The sequence below is a fragment of the Batrachochytrium dendrobatidis genome, assembly GCF_000203795.2.
Source record: "Batrachochytrium dendrobatidis JAM81 unplaced genomic scaffold BATDEscaffold_4, whole genome shotgun sequence".
Classification (NCBI taxonomy): domain Eukaryota; kingdom Fungi; phylum Chytridiomycota; class Chytridiomycetes; order Rhizophydiales; genus Batrachochytrium; species Batrachochytrium dendrobatidis.
Genome location: NW_006281102.1, coordinates 660,303 through 677,435, shown reverse-complemented (window position 1 = coordinate 677,435; position 17,133 = coordinate 660,303). Strand labels below are relative to the sequence as shown.

Here is a 17,133-nt window from a genome sequence, read left to right as displayed (position 1 = left end):
TGTGACACAATAGATGATCTTGCAATTCAAATCAACAATTTATCGATATTTGGAAGTTTGACTACAGAAAAGTGAGTAAACTTTACGCAAGTCTTTAAACACACGATACACGCTGATTTACTACAATTTCACACTTGATAACTTTAAATTTGAATTACTCGGAAATGCAACGTCGATCTGCTAGGAATAGTAAACCTGTCGAGGATACCAGCAGTGGTACACCAGTGGCATCGCTATTTGATGATATGATCTTTGCCATTTCATCCAAAGCTGCCTCTGCCCATCCATCTCTTTCGCAAGACATTAAAACTGCTGGTGGTGGTGTCGTTGCTTCTGTTACTAAAAAGGTTGATTGATATTTGAGTGTTAACGACTTGTAATAAACTGGACTATGTAATCCAATCCATGGCTGTTTCTGGCCTTGTCCTCATCTACACTGTTTTTTGTACCGTCGCACATGTGGCATTCTCATATCGCTTGTATTTGGTTTCTATGCACAGGTTACTCATGTCATAGCACTCGAATCCGAAGTAACTGCTGGTCCTCTGTTAGCAAAAGTCAAGTCTGCTGTTGCCCAAAACATTCCTCTTGTATCTCCAGATCTGATTATTACCTCGATCGCTTCCAAGAAACTGAACATCGAGAAATTCATACTGAAGCCTCCATCCGACTCGCCAGTATCATCTCCTGTTCAAGGACCATCCAAGAACGATCCTGTCAGTGCTAAACGAGCCTCTAGTCCCGATTTGGCTAAACCCACCAAGGCGATCAGACCCAATCCAAAAACAACCAACAAAAAGGCGGCTCTGATCAAGAGCGATGCTAAAGTGGATGTCAAGACTGATTTGAAGGCCAAGATCGATGACCAAGTCAAGCCAGACAAGCAAGTCGTAGCTATAAAAAAAAGCAAATCAGTGAGTAGTTGTATGCATAGTCCAGATCTGCACTTTCAATATTGCATCCATTCTCAACCATTTATAGGTCGTCGACTATCATTGCAGCTGTGCCAAAACCACTCACGTTGTCGAAGACGGAGATGAGATCTACGGTATGTGACTTGAACTGTCTAAGCCCGTAGCTGGTCCATCACTTGAATATTCGATTTTTATAGCATGTTTAATCAATACAATGAATAGATGCCATGCTCAGTCAGACAAACATTTCTGAAAACAACAACAAGTTTTACATTATTCAGATTCTCAAAGATGACTCTGTTAATCAGTATTTTTGCTGGAAAAGGTAATCAGAACCATCATAAAATGAGCAGATCTGGTTCAACAAACTGACTTTTATCCGCTTTGCTAATAAGGTGGGGCAGAGTTGGCGTAACTGGACAGTCCAATCTGACAACACACGCGACTTTCGATCAGGCATTTCGGGAATTTTGTAGAAAGTTTCGAGAAAAGGTATGCCGTTTGAAATAGATGGCCAAAACTGTCGAGTTTTGATGTTGATTTCGTGGATCTATCAAATGCTGTGCGCTGCTTGTAGACTCAAAACGATTGGAAGGACAAGACCAATTTTGTCAAGTACCCTGGCAAGGTATTTCTAAGGCATGATTTATACGGTTTGCTAAACTGTTCAAATCTAACCATGTCACTGGTGTCTGAAAATGCAGTATTTTTTAATTGAGCGAGATTTTGGCTGCGAAGACGAAGACGAAAAAGAAACCTCGGCTGCGGACTCGGTACAAACTCCAATTCCAGAATCCAAACTGCATCCTTCTGTGAAAGAACTCATGGAGCTTTGTTTCAACATGGATATGATGAACCTTCAGATGATGGAAATTGGTTACGATACAAAAAAAATGCCTCTTGGAAAGCTTAGTAAAGCCAATATTCACAAAGTAATTTGAATGATCAATGCCTTGTGGTGCTTCAAATGTTGCTTACATTGCTTGAAATTGGCTTAATAGGGATACGAAGTACTTAAAAAGCTTTCCGATGTGATCCAAGCTTCTGAACCAAACAAGGCTGACCTTATGATGAGACTGAGTTCTGAATTTTATACAATTATTCCTCATGAGTTCGGCATGTCTCGCCCACCTGTGATTCAAACGCTTTCTATGCTCAAGGACAAATTATCCATGGTGGAAGCGCTGACAGACATTCAAATTGCTACAAGCATTATTAAAACAACCAACTCGGTCCATGTGGAACACCCTATGGATGTCAACTATCGATCTCTCATGTGCAATCTTGTACCGGTTGATCGTACTTCTGATACGTTCAAGATGGTATGTGATTACACAAAACTGACACACGGAAAAACACACTCAAGTTACGCTTTGGAAGTTCTCGATGTATTTGATGTTGAGCGTTTTGGAGAATCCGATCGATACATTGAGTCTAGCAGTCATAAGCTAGACAACCGCATGCTGCTTTGGCATGGCAGTCGACTGACCAACTTTGTTGGAATTCTATCTCAAGGCCTTCGTATCGCTCCTCCTGAAGCACCTTCCACAGGATACATGTATGCGATATTAACCTATTATACTGGCTCTTGAACCTGCTTGATATATGACTTGCGAGTGTTTTAATATGGTTTCAATTTACTTTTATATTCAAGGTTTGGCAAAGGAGTCTATTTTGCAGATATGGTATCAAAATCAGCAAACTATTGCTTCACAAATTCTCGCTCCAATACAGGCATCCTGCTGCTTTGTGAAGTTGCTCTTGGTAAAACCAATGACCTAGTACAATCTGACTACCATGCCGATAAAAAGATTGACTTTAAAAAAGTGCATTCGACCAAAGGTATTGGACGAAACTATCCTGATCCAAAGCAGTACATAAAGCTGGAAGATGGTGTTGTTGTGCCTGCTGGAAGTAATCTTGAAACCAAAGGATCGAATGGATATCTCCAGTACAACGAATATATTGTATATCGCGTTGACCAAATTCGTATCCGATATCTGGTCAAGATGAACTTCAAATATAAATAGCAATATTCAAGCATGTGATGAACAGTTGCCAATTTCAATAAAAGTATTGTCATTTGAATGATCTGCATAGATCTGATAAAAATATTTAAAATAGTTTGATTTGTTTTACAGCTGCATTCATGTAAAATGGAACACTATTTTACTCTCAACTATACAATGACCAAATACCTGTTGTGATTTTTTACTACATATTGATTGCTCAATGTATTTCCAATCCTTTCAAACACAGCGTTCATCATACGATGCTCACAAATCAAACTGTAGTTTTGAACCAAGATTATTTCTTTCTTTATATTTGACATGACCATGCATTGTATGATCACCAAGTTTGACACCAGATTCATGTATTGCAGTTCAACTATTGGGTCCGACTGTTGTCAATGCAACGGCACACACTCGTACATTTTGTTGTATTCTGAATCCGATATATTCGCGTTCTAACCCAAGAAAGCAATCATCACAATTTCAGGAATACAGCTATACATGTCAAGCACCAGGATAAAAATCAGTCAACTAATGAGTTTAGATAACATTATATTAGCAGTGGATTTGGTAATTATTCGCACGAGACTGGCTGTTTATTATACGCCCTTATTCGTGTTTCATTGGCGAGTACAGCTGTAAAAACGCTTCAAATTTAAAATTTAAATTTTGTTTGCTATTGCTCAACATTATCCAACTCAAGTTTCGGACATAAAGTTCGGACATTCGCAATAATGCTGCAACTACTTCAAGGATTTGTAGTGTGTGTTTCTGGACTATCAGAGCCTGACAGAGTAATACTTTATATAGTGTTGTTGATTGAATTAAAAGTGCTTTGTTTTGCAGACAATCGCAGCAGAACCATTTGCTTGTAGCGTTTTCAGCAACTACTCGTTTTAACAGCATTCATTTCTCTGTTACTTTACCAGAATATTGTAGAGCAAAGAGTCATTGAACTAGGAGGAAAGTTTACCGGCAGTTTTACCACACATGTCACTCATCTTATATCCAGCTCAACTTCAACTGATAAATACAAAGTGCGACAATATGATGCAATGTTCAACTGTTTTTTAAATGGTTTCTTCATTTTCTGCAACAGACCTAATTTGTTTCTACAACTATATTTGAATCTAGGTGGCTTTAGAACTTGGAGTGCCGATCATTTCCCCACAATGGGTATCGTGTTTAGAATCAAATAATGATATTGAAGTAGGTCCATTCTTGCACTGCGATATTCAACTGTGCTTTACCATCTAAACACTAATACATTGGCAATCTACTGATTCAACCAATCATTATAGCCATTTAATAATTACCTGTTGCCTCCGTTTAAAGGAATCCTTGTGTGTGTGAGTGGCTTTCCAACAGAAGTCCGTCAAGAGATTGAGCAGCGTGTCATGGAACTTGGTGGTGCGTTTACATTGGTGTTGTCAAAAGACTGCACTCATTTGATTTGCCTTTCTCCTTCAGGCCGAAAGTATGAGTTTGCAAAAGAATGGAAATTGGATGTTGTTTCTATAGATTGGTTGAATGAATGCTGTAAACAACGAGGTATACTTGTTTGGTGTCATATCGACAATCATTGCACACAAGAGTTGACTTTCCAATTACGTGACTATTGAATAGGTCGTGTTAGCGAAGCAAATTTCCGCATTTCTTCTGTAGATAGTCTAGATGATCAAACAGCTGTATCTACTGACGTCCGCACATATCTAGAACGATGTAAAATTTTTCTTGGTGAAGGCTTTGATTCTGAAGTATTGGATTTTGCTCGCAAGATTGTTCGTGAAGGCGGTGGCAGCATGGCTCGAACCTGTGATGGATTCGTATCGCATTATTTACTTTCAGGTGTCTGTCCAACCCCAATGTAACGTAAAATAACCAAACTTCTTTATCAAACCATTACAAACTGCTTCAAATATGTACCAAAACTGTGCTCTAACAAGAAACGCATGCATCGTTGTCTAGTGATCAACAAAGACTTTCTGGTTTAATTCAAGAGGTTCAAATTTTGAATTACAAGTGGTTGACAGATTGCTATTCACGACTGTCACTTCAGCCCACAGAACCTTATCTTTATACGAGAAAAAACAGCCAGCAACTACCTTCTTTAAACTCAACCACGCAACCTCATTCAAAAGGTAACTTTATTTTTCAATCAGTCTTTCATGTGCTACCAGTATCAAAAAGATCTCATTATTTCAAAATAGTGGTTTTTTTCAAATCGGCCATTTTTGCAATCGATGGGTTTGAAGAAACACAGGTACTGTGATGAAAACAATGAATCCGACTATAATTGCAAAACAACTCAATGTATGCCATTTTGACTGAGTGTGATTAGATTAGAGCAATGTCATTATTGATCTCCAACCACGGGGGCTCGCTACAAACGGCTGCAACTGCAACTCATATAATTGTACCATTCACGTAAGGCGTTTCATTGCGTTCAATTCAAATTGTTTCTATAAAAAGAATAGTTGTTTATTTTGAACCGAGTATTTAGAAATCGTCACAAGCCACTTACTAGTCTTCCAAGCAAATCTAAAGCTCAACTTGTTACAGAGTATTGGTTTGAAGCCTCGATTGAACTGAATCAGTTGCTTTCTCCTCACTCGAATGTTCTCTATCAACCCAGCATGAGAAAATTTCCATTGCGAGGTAAACCATTATTGTGCATAGATCACATTATTGAAAGTTTGTAAATCAGTAACGTAACCTAAATGATGTATCTCAGTGTCCAACATGAAGATTGGAATCACCGGATACGAAATGTCGGAACGCTTCCACCTCACTCGCGCTATCAAGTTAATGGGCAAGTTGATATTAAGTTTTAGAAATTGCATTTGAATTTATTTTTGACATACTTTGAATCATTTATAGGATCAACATTTTGTGAAAAGTTTTCCAAATCGTGCCATATTCTTGTTTGCCATCCTTCATTAGGAATTGATTCTGCCAAGTATATCAAGGCCAAAGAATGGAAAGTAAAGGTTGTGGATGGAAGTTGGATTCTTTCCTGTATAGCTGAGGGAAAGTACATGGACTGCGATCAGTTTGTTATTCCACGAGATCAAACTCAACAATGCCGCCAGAATCGCGATCTGCGTGTATTGGATTTGGAGGCTGATAGGTTCCTTACCACTGTAGCCTGTCAAAATATTGATAGTGACAAAACGAGAGATCAATTGTCAGATGCGTTCAAAGATGCTTTAGACTGTTCGCGGCAAAAAACAAATGATTTGCCGCAAAGTGTAGACAAGGCATATAGAACCAGTCAATCTCCCTATTCTGACGAAAAGAAATCGTCCGTTCAATTAGTCAAGTCCACACATGATACGCCAAGGTCACGCTCAGACGACTATGCAATTTTTGCAAAAAAGCCAAAATCCAGCTCAAAGGTATCGTGGTTTTCATAGCAATTGCCATGTATCCATGTGATATATGATCAATACACTATTGACGCGACTATGTTTTTTAAATGATAGAGGGCCCTAAACTTGACTCGAGATTTGAACTCTTCGGAAGATAGTCCCAATGAACAGGTGGAGAATAGACAGGATAAACTAAACGTGGTTGGGTATCGTGATCCAGATGGGTTATCAGAAAAACAGCGTCTTCTTGAACAAATTGAACAGCCGTTCATTAAACGCATTCGATCCAGTGCAGATCACACTGCTCATCACAAAGAAACAGTATCCACCACATCCATGGAACATGCTGCTGAACAACTCCAAAAGAAACTTGAGCAGTGTCAACACCAAAAAAGCAATCAAGAAAACCAACCCGTATATACTCACTCTATTCAAAAGCCAACTGCGTCTGTTTTGCCTCATATCCAATTTTCAGCAATTCAAGCTCATCAAAAACCGGAAATGTCATCTATTGTTCAAACGTTAGGCGGCACTGTCACCACGTTGGATACCTGGGATACAAAATGTACCCATCTTATTGCATTTTCAGTAGCCCGATCAGAAAAATTTCTATGCGCCTGTGCTTCTGGAAAATGGTATGTAGTCCATATTCTACTTTTATTTAATTGAAATGTCCTCGACTTTTTACTGTAATCTAATACGTATACAACGTGTTATGTGTTTAGGATTCTCAAGCCATCGTTTTTAATGGCCAGTCAAAAACTAGGAAAGTTTGTTTCTGAAGAGGATCACGAATGGTGTGAAAAAGGTATTGTGCAATGAAACATGATTTTAAATCTGCTGGATTTTTATAGGTTCATACAAATATAACTCATGTTTTGCTTATCAGATCCGCTAGATGGTGCTGCTGCTGCACGGTACTGGCGAAAGGAAATACAGTTGAATGGTCGAAAAGGTAGACTTGGTATTCAGCACCACTGCGCACTCGACTTTTTATTTTGGATCAACTATATGTCCACTTGCTGGATCACTAACAGACTGCCTGGTGTTTATATTTATTATCTGGTTTGGATATATAGGAAGCTTTTATGGCTTCAAGGTACTACTGTTGGTAGAAGAAAGAAAACGCAATGGATTAACAACAGTATTACGCTGCGGGGGTGCCCAAGTTTTAGCTGCAAAGCCATCCTTGCGAGGCATAAACGAGGTATTGCTCAGCTCAATCGTATTTTTTGCAATATGTTGTGGAAGATACTGACAGAAATTTAAATGAACATTAGAATGAATTTTCTCATGCCATAGTAGATTCCTCTGCAGAAAATACTCTGGCTAAACTAGATAAGCTACACATTCCCTCTTATTCTCCAGAAGGATTCATCAGCTATCTCTTTAGTGCATCAAAGGATTTGGAAATGTTCAGATGTGTGTTGAAATAAATGTTTTTTAATAATGCACTGTTATCTGGTTGGAATAGATCGTGTGGCTTGTACAAATGTCTAGTCAAAATACCGCCATACAAAGAGTTAGGGTTTGATCAAAAGCACGCATCAAATGCAAAGTAATTGTTTACCTGAATGTACTTTTTCAGTTCTTTTTTGTCAAGATTGAGCAAATTAGTGGCAAACAATTGTGCAGTTTCTGGCGGACAGCCACGAGATGGAAGATAATTTTTTGCAATAAAATCGACATATTCTGCACCTAAAACTTCAACACAAACCTTGTGCAAAGAGGCAATCTCGCCAAGAAGAACAAGCGCCTGTCCATCAGCTGGATTAAAAGATTGGCGAAGCGGGAGCTCAAACATGATAGGCAAAATGTTTTCAAACACAAATTGGTTGAATCCATTGAGTGGGGTGCGTTTCAAGGTAGCATCTCGTCCCCGTGCAGCGCCAACTACTGGAGGTTTTACAATGTGTCCATCACTGGCATGCGACCCTGATTGTTGAGTGCCAGCATTTGCACTGCTCTGGATATCGTCACCTGCCCAGCAGTAGACCATTTTAGAAAAAAGAGAAAACACAAGCTTGTGCACGGTCACGTCTGAATTTTCATCCAAGCATAACATGATGGACATGAGCGTAGTAGAAAGATGCGCGACATTGGCTAGACATTAAAATAAGAAAAATATCAATAAACCATTACACTTGAAGTTGCATACATTCAAAAAAGCTGTTCAAACATTCAAAGAATCGCACCTGAGCATGTTAGAATAGCTTGCATTTCGGAATTAAACAGTGCGGTAAATAAGGTAAGGTATGATCGACGAAGAGAAATTTGTTGAATAATATCGTCCGTTCCAACTGCTTGTTGATTCAAAAACAGAAATATTTTCTCGCGAAGAGGTGTCCATAACTCTACCAGGATGTCTGCAATAGAGAATTTAAACTTGTAAATCATTAATCCAATAAAGGGCAAAAAGTCGATCAATTCTGTTGCAGTGGTGCTTGAAAGTAAACCAGCTGACAGGAATGTTGGTAGATGATCAAGAATTACTGGCCCGACACAGCCAACCATGCATTGTAATGATGATCGAGACTAGTATAAACAAGAAGAATTTAAACATTTATATCAAAGCTGTTAGCCATGATCTTGCATCAGGTGTTATGATTCAAAAATATACATACCGCTTCACGAATGAGACTTGAGTCACTAAGACGCTCGAGTACTAGCAAGATTCGATGAAGTACTTCTTGAAAAATCTGCACGACTTGGGTTTCCATTATACGTTTAATGGAAGACTGCGAAGAAGGGGCAATGTCAGCACTGTTGGCTACGAGATGATCACCGACATAGTCGGGGAATCCCTTGCTTACACTGCCAATGGCAGTGATCGTGTCTGCCAATAGGATTGTGATTTGCTGACTCGCTGGATTTCCTTGTAGCAATTGTTGCATACTCGACTCGATCACATAAATCATAGGGGAAAGTATTTTCCCTAGTAATAGCGCACGCTTTGAAGGCTCCACCAAATCTGCAGAGATAAGGTGACCTGCGCATTCAAAAAGATACAACTGGCTGTCAAATTCTGCACTGTTTTCTACCACTGTCACCTTTGTAAGCTGAGATGGAGTATCACCATTGGATACATCAGTTAAAGATGGCTTTCTCTGAACAATCACAATCAGATCTTCGATACTGCTCAGAATACCATCAGCATATGTACCAATCAGCTGGCGGAGGTGTTTGATAAATCTTAAAAAAAGATAATTTAATCGAAGCCGGATTGCCATATTGGGGTGGTGAAGACCGCGTGCACCAATAAACGCATTGAGTGCCTGGGGAAGATAGTGCGGACACTGTTCAAAAAACTGTGAATATCTGACAAGAATTTCAAAATATAGGATCGGAACCGATATGTGCGGATAAGAAACAGCATCTGTTTAAAATAAAGTGCACAAGCATGAGAAATATAAATCAATGAATAAAAAGTTGAACAACAGTGCCGTCTAATCAACTATTTTATAGTTTCAAAAAATAATACTTTGTAGAATACATACCACATTCAAATAATTTTGAAAGCATCTGTCCCAACGGCGAAAGATTTCCTGACTCGAGAATATATATTGGAGAAGCTGATATGCAAAGGCATAGTTTTTATTTAGTAAATCAAAAACAATCCAGCAATACACGATACTCTTACCTTTAAATGGTTTTGCCTCGATAAACACATGGAGTAAATGAAGAGCAATCTCGACATCGGGCCATTTTAAAATGTGTTGAGGAGCCTTTCCAGCTTGTACGCCATGAATCATTAGCTCAAAATTTTGTAAAACGGTGCTCGATATACAGGACACAAACAGACCATCGTCGATAGAAGCAATGGATTCAAGTAGCGCCTTGAAACTTTTTCGAAGATCTGCAAACAAAGCTTCCGATTCACCTGCGTCTGGACCAAGTCTGAATTCATCATCATCTAAAAACTTCATTTTACCAACAAGAACTTGAAGTAGTTGAGTCAGAAATTTCCGTTGTTCAGAAGTGACTGTACTCTTTTTAATTCGTTTCATTAACAAGAGTAGAGCTTGGACAAACGGTAGTAGAGCGGAAACCGTGTCGTCATACTCGTTGCCCAAATATTTAATCAAGTATGGAAACACTTGTTGTAGAACAACAAGAGATTGATCGCGCTCTAGACTGCTTTGACCTTCTTGACAACAATGGCACAATTCCATGCCAATGCAGTTGATTAGCTTTGCAACCTGTTCATCAAAATCCTCTGGTCCATATTCAAATGTATCAATGATTGCCGGTAATCTAAGAAGCTGTAGCAGCTGCAGTTTATCAGCAACTTTCATGCCCTTTCCTACAATTTCTGCAATGCAATCGCAAGCAGCAATTCTCAGGTCAGGAACACTCAAAAATCCCAACAGTGCATCTACAAACTCCGACTGTAAAATAAGATTGATATCCGCCCATGATGCATAGACACCAAATAATCCAACACAGGCATTTGTGATCTCGGCATCTGACATATAGTGAGATCTTAGCAAACTCATCCATGATCTAATAAGCGCCTCTACAGGACCCTCTCGCATCCAGTCCTTGATTGCATTGTTTCTAACCACATCTTCTGGAGTTCGTGGCACGTAAAGGCATACAACTTCTTCATCAATGACAGCACATATATGCAAAAAGGCCATAATAAGCGATCTCTGAGCTCCAGAATCAGACAGGAGAGAAAGCAGCTGATCAAAAAACGTAGGCCATTTTGTAGGATACTGTGCTTTAAATAAAAGCACAATCACTACCGACAGTTTGTTTTTCAAATAAGACGGTCTGCTTGGATCAGAGTAATATTGACGCACCAACTCCCAAATACTTTGTTGTATAAAAAGATGCTCATCTTGGGTCAAATTATCGGAACGATGACGCAGCATGTCCTCCAAAATCTGAAAGCAATAGAACCGGACCTCTAAACTATAACTAAAAGAAATTATATAAATACGCAAATAGTTTGGTTAGATTAGCAAAGTACTTGGAATAATATGGATTATAGCTATCAATGAGTATTTTTGTTGATTGGATACTGATTATTTGATTGTGATGAGATTGCCATCCACAATTCAACATGGCAAAATAGCGAGTTCAATAAACGATGGCATCCAAATAGTCATACAAAACCATCATGGCTAGATATGCAGCAAAACCACATGAATCCAACTTATGGATGAATTGGGTACAGATTGTTCAGTAGAGCATTCTTTTTAAATCCAAGCAATCTGCGATTCTACCTTGAACCAGAATCCTGCCGAGTATCGGCAGCAGCAAGAATGCGAACTGCCAATTCCCATCCTCTAGCAGACTCTCGCACCTGGTTACAGTAAGCAGTAGCTTCGGCTTTGATAGCTGGTTGTGCAGTGTGACTGAATGCCACATCCACGGCTCTACACAGATCCTCCATCGGCCTTCAAGGTCGCAAGTTATTTCCTATTCAATCAATGTCGAAAAAACGAAACCAAAAAACAAGAAATATTTTGGCCCAAATCTTGAGTCTGCTCGTGACTTTGCCGAAACACGCCTAATTTCGACCACCACAGTTTGAGCTGGTCAGCAAGATTGTTGGCAAGATTGTTGACAAGATTGTATTGTCAAACTGGAAAATCTTCATACTCAACACATGATTTAAATTTCATAATCAAATAGTCTTGCCAAAACATTCATTTGTAAATAAATTGATAGTTCTCTACTTTGCACCAAACAAAGATCCAATACGGTTTGAAATGATTCCTCCAACAACATTGCCCAAAATGCCTTGATCGGCAATATAGTTGGCCACTTTTTTCTTGGCATCCTAATAAATTGTATATACGCGATTAGCTGTCAACAAGTACAGTGGTAGTGTTTTGATCATAGAACGTAACATGGATCTGGAAAATAAAACAATTACCTTTTCGCATTGCGTATAGCCAACTAGATTTGCCATGGACATGGATACTGCAACAAGTGTCACGACAAAAAAGCTTGCCTGTAGCTTAAGAATGGACAAGATTGCGAGTAATACCCATAATATGGGTGCAGTATAGAGTGCCATCCAGAATATCCGAGAGTCTACCGTATTCACTGCTCGATTCTATCAAGGAAACATCAATCCATCAGATATTGACAGTTATTCATTGCAAGTATTGCAATGTTTTAAAACATTAGTCTATATGATCTAATCACTTTCAATGTTTCAGACTGCTTCAGATTGAAACAACTGGACCAATGTGTACAGACGCATTACAGATTCAGAAACAGTACCTCTCTAGATTCAAAGATCCACTCATTTGTGCCATCGTCACGGATCTCATTCCACCATCTGAGACCTACCAATAGTCTTCCAGTGACATTTTTGACTGTCCAGAAATCAAACGCCAGCAGTAAAATAATAATCACAAATGTAAGAATAAAGTCGGATACAATCAGCCAGCTGAACATGTATGTGACAAGAGCAGCTGTTTTAAAGATCACATGGAAAATGAGAGCGATTGGATGGCTAGTGATGAACAAGTGATGGTGTTAGTGGATAGATACGATAGCAAGAGTCTCCAACACAACGAGTCCTTGTCGTTGTGTATTGTTGCTGTTGCATCGAGAGCAATCTAGTCTTGTATTCAAGCCAGTTCATTTGCAACATACCTTGATTGTTGCAAGATGGTAGGCTCTGGTTGCGCTGCTTCAATATCACCCTGTGCAGTAGCACTACCGCCAACTCCATGAGCAGTCTGAGCAGTAGCCCCTTGTCCTGATAGACCGCCAGCATATAATGCTTCTTTGTCAGCCTGTCATTACATTATCATGAACCAACACATGTCAGACCATCGCATGTACATGGCAATAACAGAACATGGCATTAATAAAGCATGTTCTGTGATGAGTGCAAGGCTTGAGCAATGCACAATATTTATTGATAGTAATGACCAGCATCTCCTTCCATGTGTTACCATTGTGTCGAGATACGAGTTCAAGTTTCTTCAAGAAAGAGTAAATGTTTGCGGAGTCTTGTCAACTGCTAATCCAGTTTATGGATCTTCCATGACTGAATCTCAAGTGTTCGTATTAGCCAATATCTACTTTCTCGAGTCAATCCATTCTAGCATTTTATTCGGTTGTTTCCTCTGGATCTTCAGTGCAACACTCGATAGATTCAAAAAAAGTTTAAACAGTAATGATGAAAAAGCATATCCGATTGCACACCTACAAGACATCCAATTCTTTAATCAAATGAGTATCAATCATCTGTCTAACCACATATCCTTGATCCATAGGTGCCAAATGTCCTGCAGCTAATAACTCTATTCTTGCAAGATGTCGATACTGCGTGACATATCCTACCACATGTAAAGTGTCAAGTAATCGCTCAGTAAGCATATGCCAAACTGTTCGAGGTGCCATGAGAAACTCTTTAGAGCCAGTCCATGTCATTGATTCAATCCAATCTGTTGAACCCATGATTCCATCTCGGAAATCAAACTGTCCTTGGTAGAGCACAACTCGGTATTTCTTATCCAGCAACTCTGCAACAACATGTGCTGCGCTCTTCATGATATCCTCTGTCAGACTCTCTGCAGCTTTTTGATCTTTTCCAAACTGCGCTAACGATCCAACATTGAGAGATTGTTTTGTCGTTTCGAGTTGCAAAAAAGACTCCATTCGTGACCAATCGTTTTGCTCATCTTTTTTACGTACATCGTACCAGTTGATTCCACCTGTACTGTTTTGAAAAAATGAAAACATCAAGTTTCGCATCTCAAGCGATTGTTTCCATTCCGAACGACATATGAAACCAACAGCTGCATTGGCATATCGCTGAATCACCTCTGCCTGGCTTCGCGACACGAGCCCAAGAGCAAGTCCCTGTGGTGCATGATACTTGATCTGCGTGACTGGATCGGTAAGGCCATTTCCAATGGCAATTCCTTTTAATGGGATAAGAGTGGATGGTGACTGGATACGTTGGGCATTGACTCGATCAATCTGTATAGCAAAGTGAGGAATGTATTTTCCAGCATACGACTCGCCAGTAATGTACAACTTGGATTTTCGCATTTTTGGGTACATGCTGTAGAATCCATCAAGAAATGTAATCAGATCTTGAGAAACTGCTTCTTGGTTACAAGCATATCCATCAGAGTATTGGGGAGTCTCGCTGGCCGTAAAATCACTTGGTTTAGAATTTTTATGGCCATGACTGCATTCATGCGTAGCACCAAGTTGGGCAGCACGATCAATCAACTCCTCATTAATTGGTGTTGTAGCAAGTGGTGTAGTAGCCAAGTTTTGATTTACTTTTGACGAGTTCTGACCCACATAACTATATCCAGTGCCTACAGGATTGTCGATAAACAACATTGCATAATGCAAGTTCCATGAATTGATGTTTGTGAACAACTCAAGCTTATTATTCAGACGAACTGGTCCCATTTCATAAAAAAGACCAATCATAGAACTAGATCCAGGTCCGCCCTGTAGCCAGATGATGAGAGGAGGATTATCCTCAAGCGGTTGCTGAGCAGGGAAAAACCAATAAAACATGCTAGCATTTGTATTGGAACTATGTGATGCATGATCAATAAGGGATGAGATACAGTCCAAGTCATACACATCACAATCCAGTTATTAAATAGACTTGTACCGTTGTATAGGCATAAAGCCAGCAAAGCCCAGATCTAATGGAACAGACCCATTCTGCCAGACCAACGGACCCACTCGATGCTGCATAGTTGTATCAGTCTGCAAAGATTCGATAGGCATGGATGATGCGTTGGTTTGAAGTTTCCATTCCGGCAATCTCCAGTAGTCGAGTCTAACCCATAGTAGAACTGCTGCAGCTAGAAAAACACTCGTACATGACAATAACAACAGTTGCTTCCATTTGCGCTGACGAAACCCATACACTTTATTTGGACAATAGTGGTAATGATTGAATCCATCCGTCCATTTAGGTAATATTTGCATTGTATAATGAATCGAGGTTGACAAGAGCTTTGCTCAACTTTAAGTCGAAATCTCTTGTAATAATCCAGTTATAAATACTTGATTCCGTTCTTGGATTTTATTACAACTGGTTTCAGTCTTTAGTGTCGATCGCTTGTCAATCGAATCTTGTTCATTATTCTATTCTGACTATAACGAATTCTTGACATCAGAATCTTACATTGCCAAACTTGACTTAAATTTCCTTTTCAATTATAAACCAACTTTCAAGTCTTGTTCTGATGGTAATTCAATGATATTCAAACTATACATTTTGTTTGAATCAAAGAAACTGGATTGCTCTACATTCAATGAGCCATCGTTCAACCTTGTTTCAATACTCTACAAGCCATCATCTACTGTCATGCATCTTACTCTTTTGATTCGAGGTCCTTGTATATACTAACATCCTGAATCTGCTATACAATCCAATGTGTCATGATCAATTCAAATCCAATTGCTACATCGTTCAGCTCTTTTATTCGTTTTTCAAAACCCTTGTGGGTCAAGAAGTAATCATTGAACTCAAAAACGACTTGGCTATTGTCGGAAAACTAGTATCTGTAGATCAGTTTCTCAATTTCAAACTAGATAATATTCGAGTAGAGGACGAGGAAAGGTTTCCACATATGGTGAGCTGATGCAAATTGTCTGTGCTGGCCATCCGTCTTTTATTTTCATTGGATTCAAAGGTTTTAGAACGTAGTGGGTTGAACCCAAGTGTAGAGCCAATCCATTGAGCTTTTGTCAAGCTACTCACCCTTTGTATTCATGGTTTTTATATCACGCTATTCCAGATGTCTGTCAAAAACTGCTTTATTCGTGGTTCTGTTGTTCGGTATGTACGTATTCCTGCATCAAAAGTGGATACTGCATTGTTGCAGGATGCTGCCAGGAAAGAAGCTGAGCAGCAATCAGGAAACGGTGCATAACAGAGTAGGATCAAAATGTCTAATTTCAAAGTAAATCAATAAAGCTTGCGCCAAATTTCACAAAATTGATTTTACAAGTACTGGTTTATTATATCGGACTCAGCATAATCAGCAAATCTGATGCCAGCTCCATCAACCTTTTTGAATCTTTTTGTTTTTTTCGGCCATGTTCAAGTGTCAATGTCGACTTGGGTGTTTGATGCAGGGTGAGATCACGCAACGCATTGATCAATAGTCTCAGTCGTACTTGAAATGCAGCCTGTAATGAAGGAAGCGAGTCTGGCATGGGGTATCCGTGCATTAATCTTGAAAACTTCAAAATTAATTCAATAATGTAATCTAGATGTGTTCTGATCATTCGGTGCTGTGGGCTTAGAAAAAGATATACATTGATATTATAAATGGCCTTGCGAATGATTGATCCAAGTTTGAATAAGCTGCAAATGGGCTGTCTAGTAGTTTGTGACTCTGATGAGGTAGTGCTTGAATAACGATAACCTGTCTCGGCGTATGTACCATTAGAAACTGGATAGGATTTAATCAGAGGTTGTCGAATAAGTTCTGCAGTGGCATCAAGTATTTCTAAAAGCTCTACACTCACTGGACGCACAACACCTTCAAACGAGTACCATGCAATTGTATTGAGAAAAACACGCATATGGTGTACTAATTGTACTGTCAACTTTTGTTCAGTCAGTGACAACTCTGAATCCGTGCAGGTTGTATGTGAACTCGACATACGGCACTTTTGCCATGCTTGAGTTTGAATAATTTGGTCGAGGGACGTTGTAGCTCGCGTAAGTTTCAACAGCCATGAAAAAACTCTATTCAAATCGTGCGCACATTCATCCGTCATTATAGTACATATAGGCGTAGGTGGGAAATAAACCAGCTTGAAAAATGAAAGTGAATCTTTTCCTATGTATGCATTTAAACCCAAACAATGTTA

The 17,133-nt window shown here is 39.2% G+C and overlaps 8 protein-coding genes across 8 annotated transcripts; 4 read left to right on the top strand and 4 right to left on the bottom strand.

The window, feature by feature from the left end:
• Positions 1-75: 75 nt before the first annotated feature.
• BATDEDRAFT_36824 (uncharacterized protein) lies at positions 76-809 on the top strand. Its single transcript, XM_006677998.1, has one exon. The coding sequence runs from the start codon at positions 458-460 to the stop codon at positions 725-727; it is 270 nt and encodes an 89-aa protein (XP_006678061.1). The 5' UTR covers positions 76-457; the 3' UTR covers positions 728-809.
• A 208-nt stretch (positions 810-1,017) lies between these two features.
• On the top strand, positions 1,018-3,020 carry BATDEDRAFT_16284 (uncharacterized protein). Its single transcript, XM_006677718.1, has 7 exons — positions 1,018-1,048; positions 1,137-1,239; positions 1,310-1,406; positions 1,492-1,542; positions 1,619-1,846; positions 1,916-2,472; positions 2,569-3,020. The coding sequence occupies exons 2-7, from the start codon at positions 1,142-1,144 to the stop codon at positions 2,942-2,944; spliced, it is 1,407 nt and encodes a 468-aa protein (XP_006677781.1). The 5' UTR covers positions 1,018-1,048; positions 1,137-1,141; the 3' UTR covers positions 2,945-3,020.
• Positions 3,021-3,628: 608 nt separating this feature from the next.
• BATDEDRAFT_87455 (uncharacterized protein) lies at positions 3,629-7,751 on the top strand. The gene is made up of 12 exons (XM_006678162.1): positions 3,629-3,720; positions 3,856-3,963; positions 4,061-4,135; positions 4,228-4,477; positions 4,553-4,793; positions 5,430-5,584; positions 5,807-6,324; positions 6,412-6,932; positions 7,023-7,105; positions 7,187-7,252; positions 7,377-7,504; positions 7,578-7,751. The coding sequence occupies exons 1-12, from the start codon at positions 3,661-3,663 to the stop codon at positions 7,731-7,733; spliced, it is 2,361 nt and encodes a 786-aa protein (XP_006678225.1). The 5' UTR covers positions 3,629-3,660; the 3' UTR covers positions 7,734-7,751.
• Positions 7,722-11,724, bottom strand: BATDEDRAFT_87454 (Ran GTPase-binding protein LOS1). Its single transcript, XM_006678054.1, has 7 exons — positions 11,529-11,724; positions 9,938-11,220; positions 9,795-9,869; positions 8,922-9,673; positions 8,493-8,832; positions 7,868-8,400; positions 7,722-7,793 (listed from the first exon to the last, which is right to left on the bottom strand). The coding sequence occupies exons 1-7, from the start codon at positions 11,696-11,698 to the stop codon at positions 7,755-7,757; spliced, it is 3,192 nt and encodes a 1,063-aa protein (XP_006678117.1). The 5' UTR covers positions 11,699-11,724; the 3' UTR covers positions 7,722-7,754.
• A 364-nt stretch (positions 11,725-12,088) lies between these two features.
• On the bottom strand, positions 12,089-12,777 carry BATDEDRAFT_10465 (uncharacterized protein; the record flags this gene model as incomplete). The annotated part of the gene is made up of 2 exons (XM_006677661.1): positions 12,089-12,367; positions 12,538-12,777. Coding segments are annotated over 2 exons (519 nt in total), but the record flags the coding sequence as incomplete, so codon positions are not given.
• Positions 12,778-13,473: 696 nt separating this feature from the next.
• Positions 13,474-14,820, bottom strand: BATDEDRAFT_10683 (uncharacterized protein; the record flags this gene model as incomplete). The annotated part of the gene is made up of 2 exons (XM_006677690.1): positions 13,474-14,421; positions 14,587-14,820. Coding segments are annotated over 2 exons (1,182 nt in total), but the record flags the coding sequence as incomplete, so codon positions are not given.
• An 863-nt stretch (positions 14,821-15,683) lies between these two features.
• BATDEDRAFT_10632 (Sm-like protein LSM2) lies at positions 15,684-16,184 on the top strand (the record flags this gene model as incomplete). Its single annotated transcript, XM_006677682.1, has 2 exons — positions 15,684-15,884; positions 16,050-16,184. The coding sequence occupies 2 exons, from the start codon at positions 15,684-15,686 to the stop codon at positions 16,182-16,184; spliced, it is 336 nt and encodes a 111-aa protein (XP_006677745.1).
• An 88-nt stretch (positions 16,185-16,272) lies between these two features.
• BATDEDRAFT_23986 (uncharacterized protein) lies at positions 16,273-17,040 on the bottom strand (the record flags this gene model as incomplete). Its single annotated transcript, XM_006677822.1, has 1 exon — positions 16,273-17,040. The coding sequence occupies one exon, from the start codon at positions 17,038-17,040 to the stop codon at positions 16,273-16,275; it is 768 nt and encodes a 255-aa protein (XP_006677885.1).
• Positions 17,041-17,133: the final 93 nt, after the last annotated feature.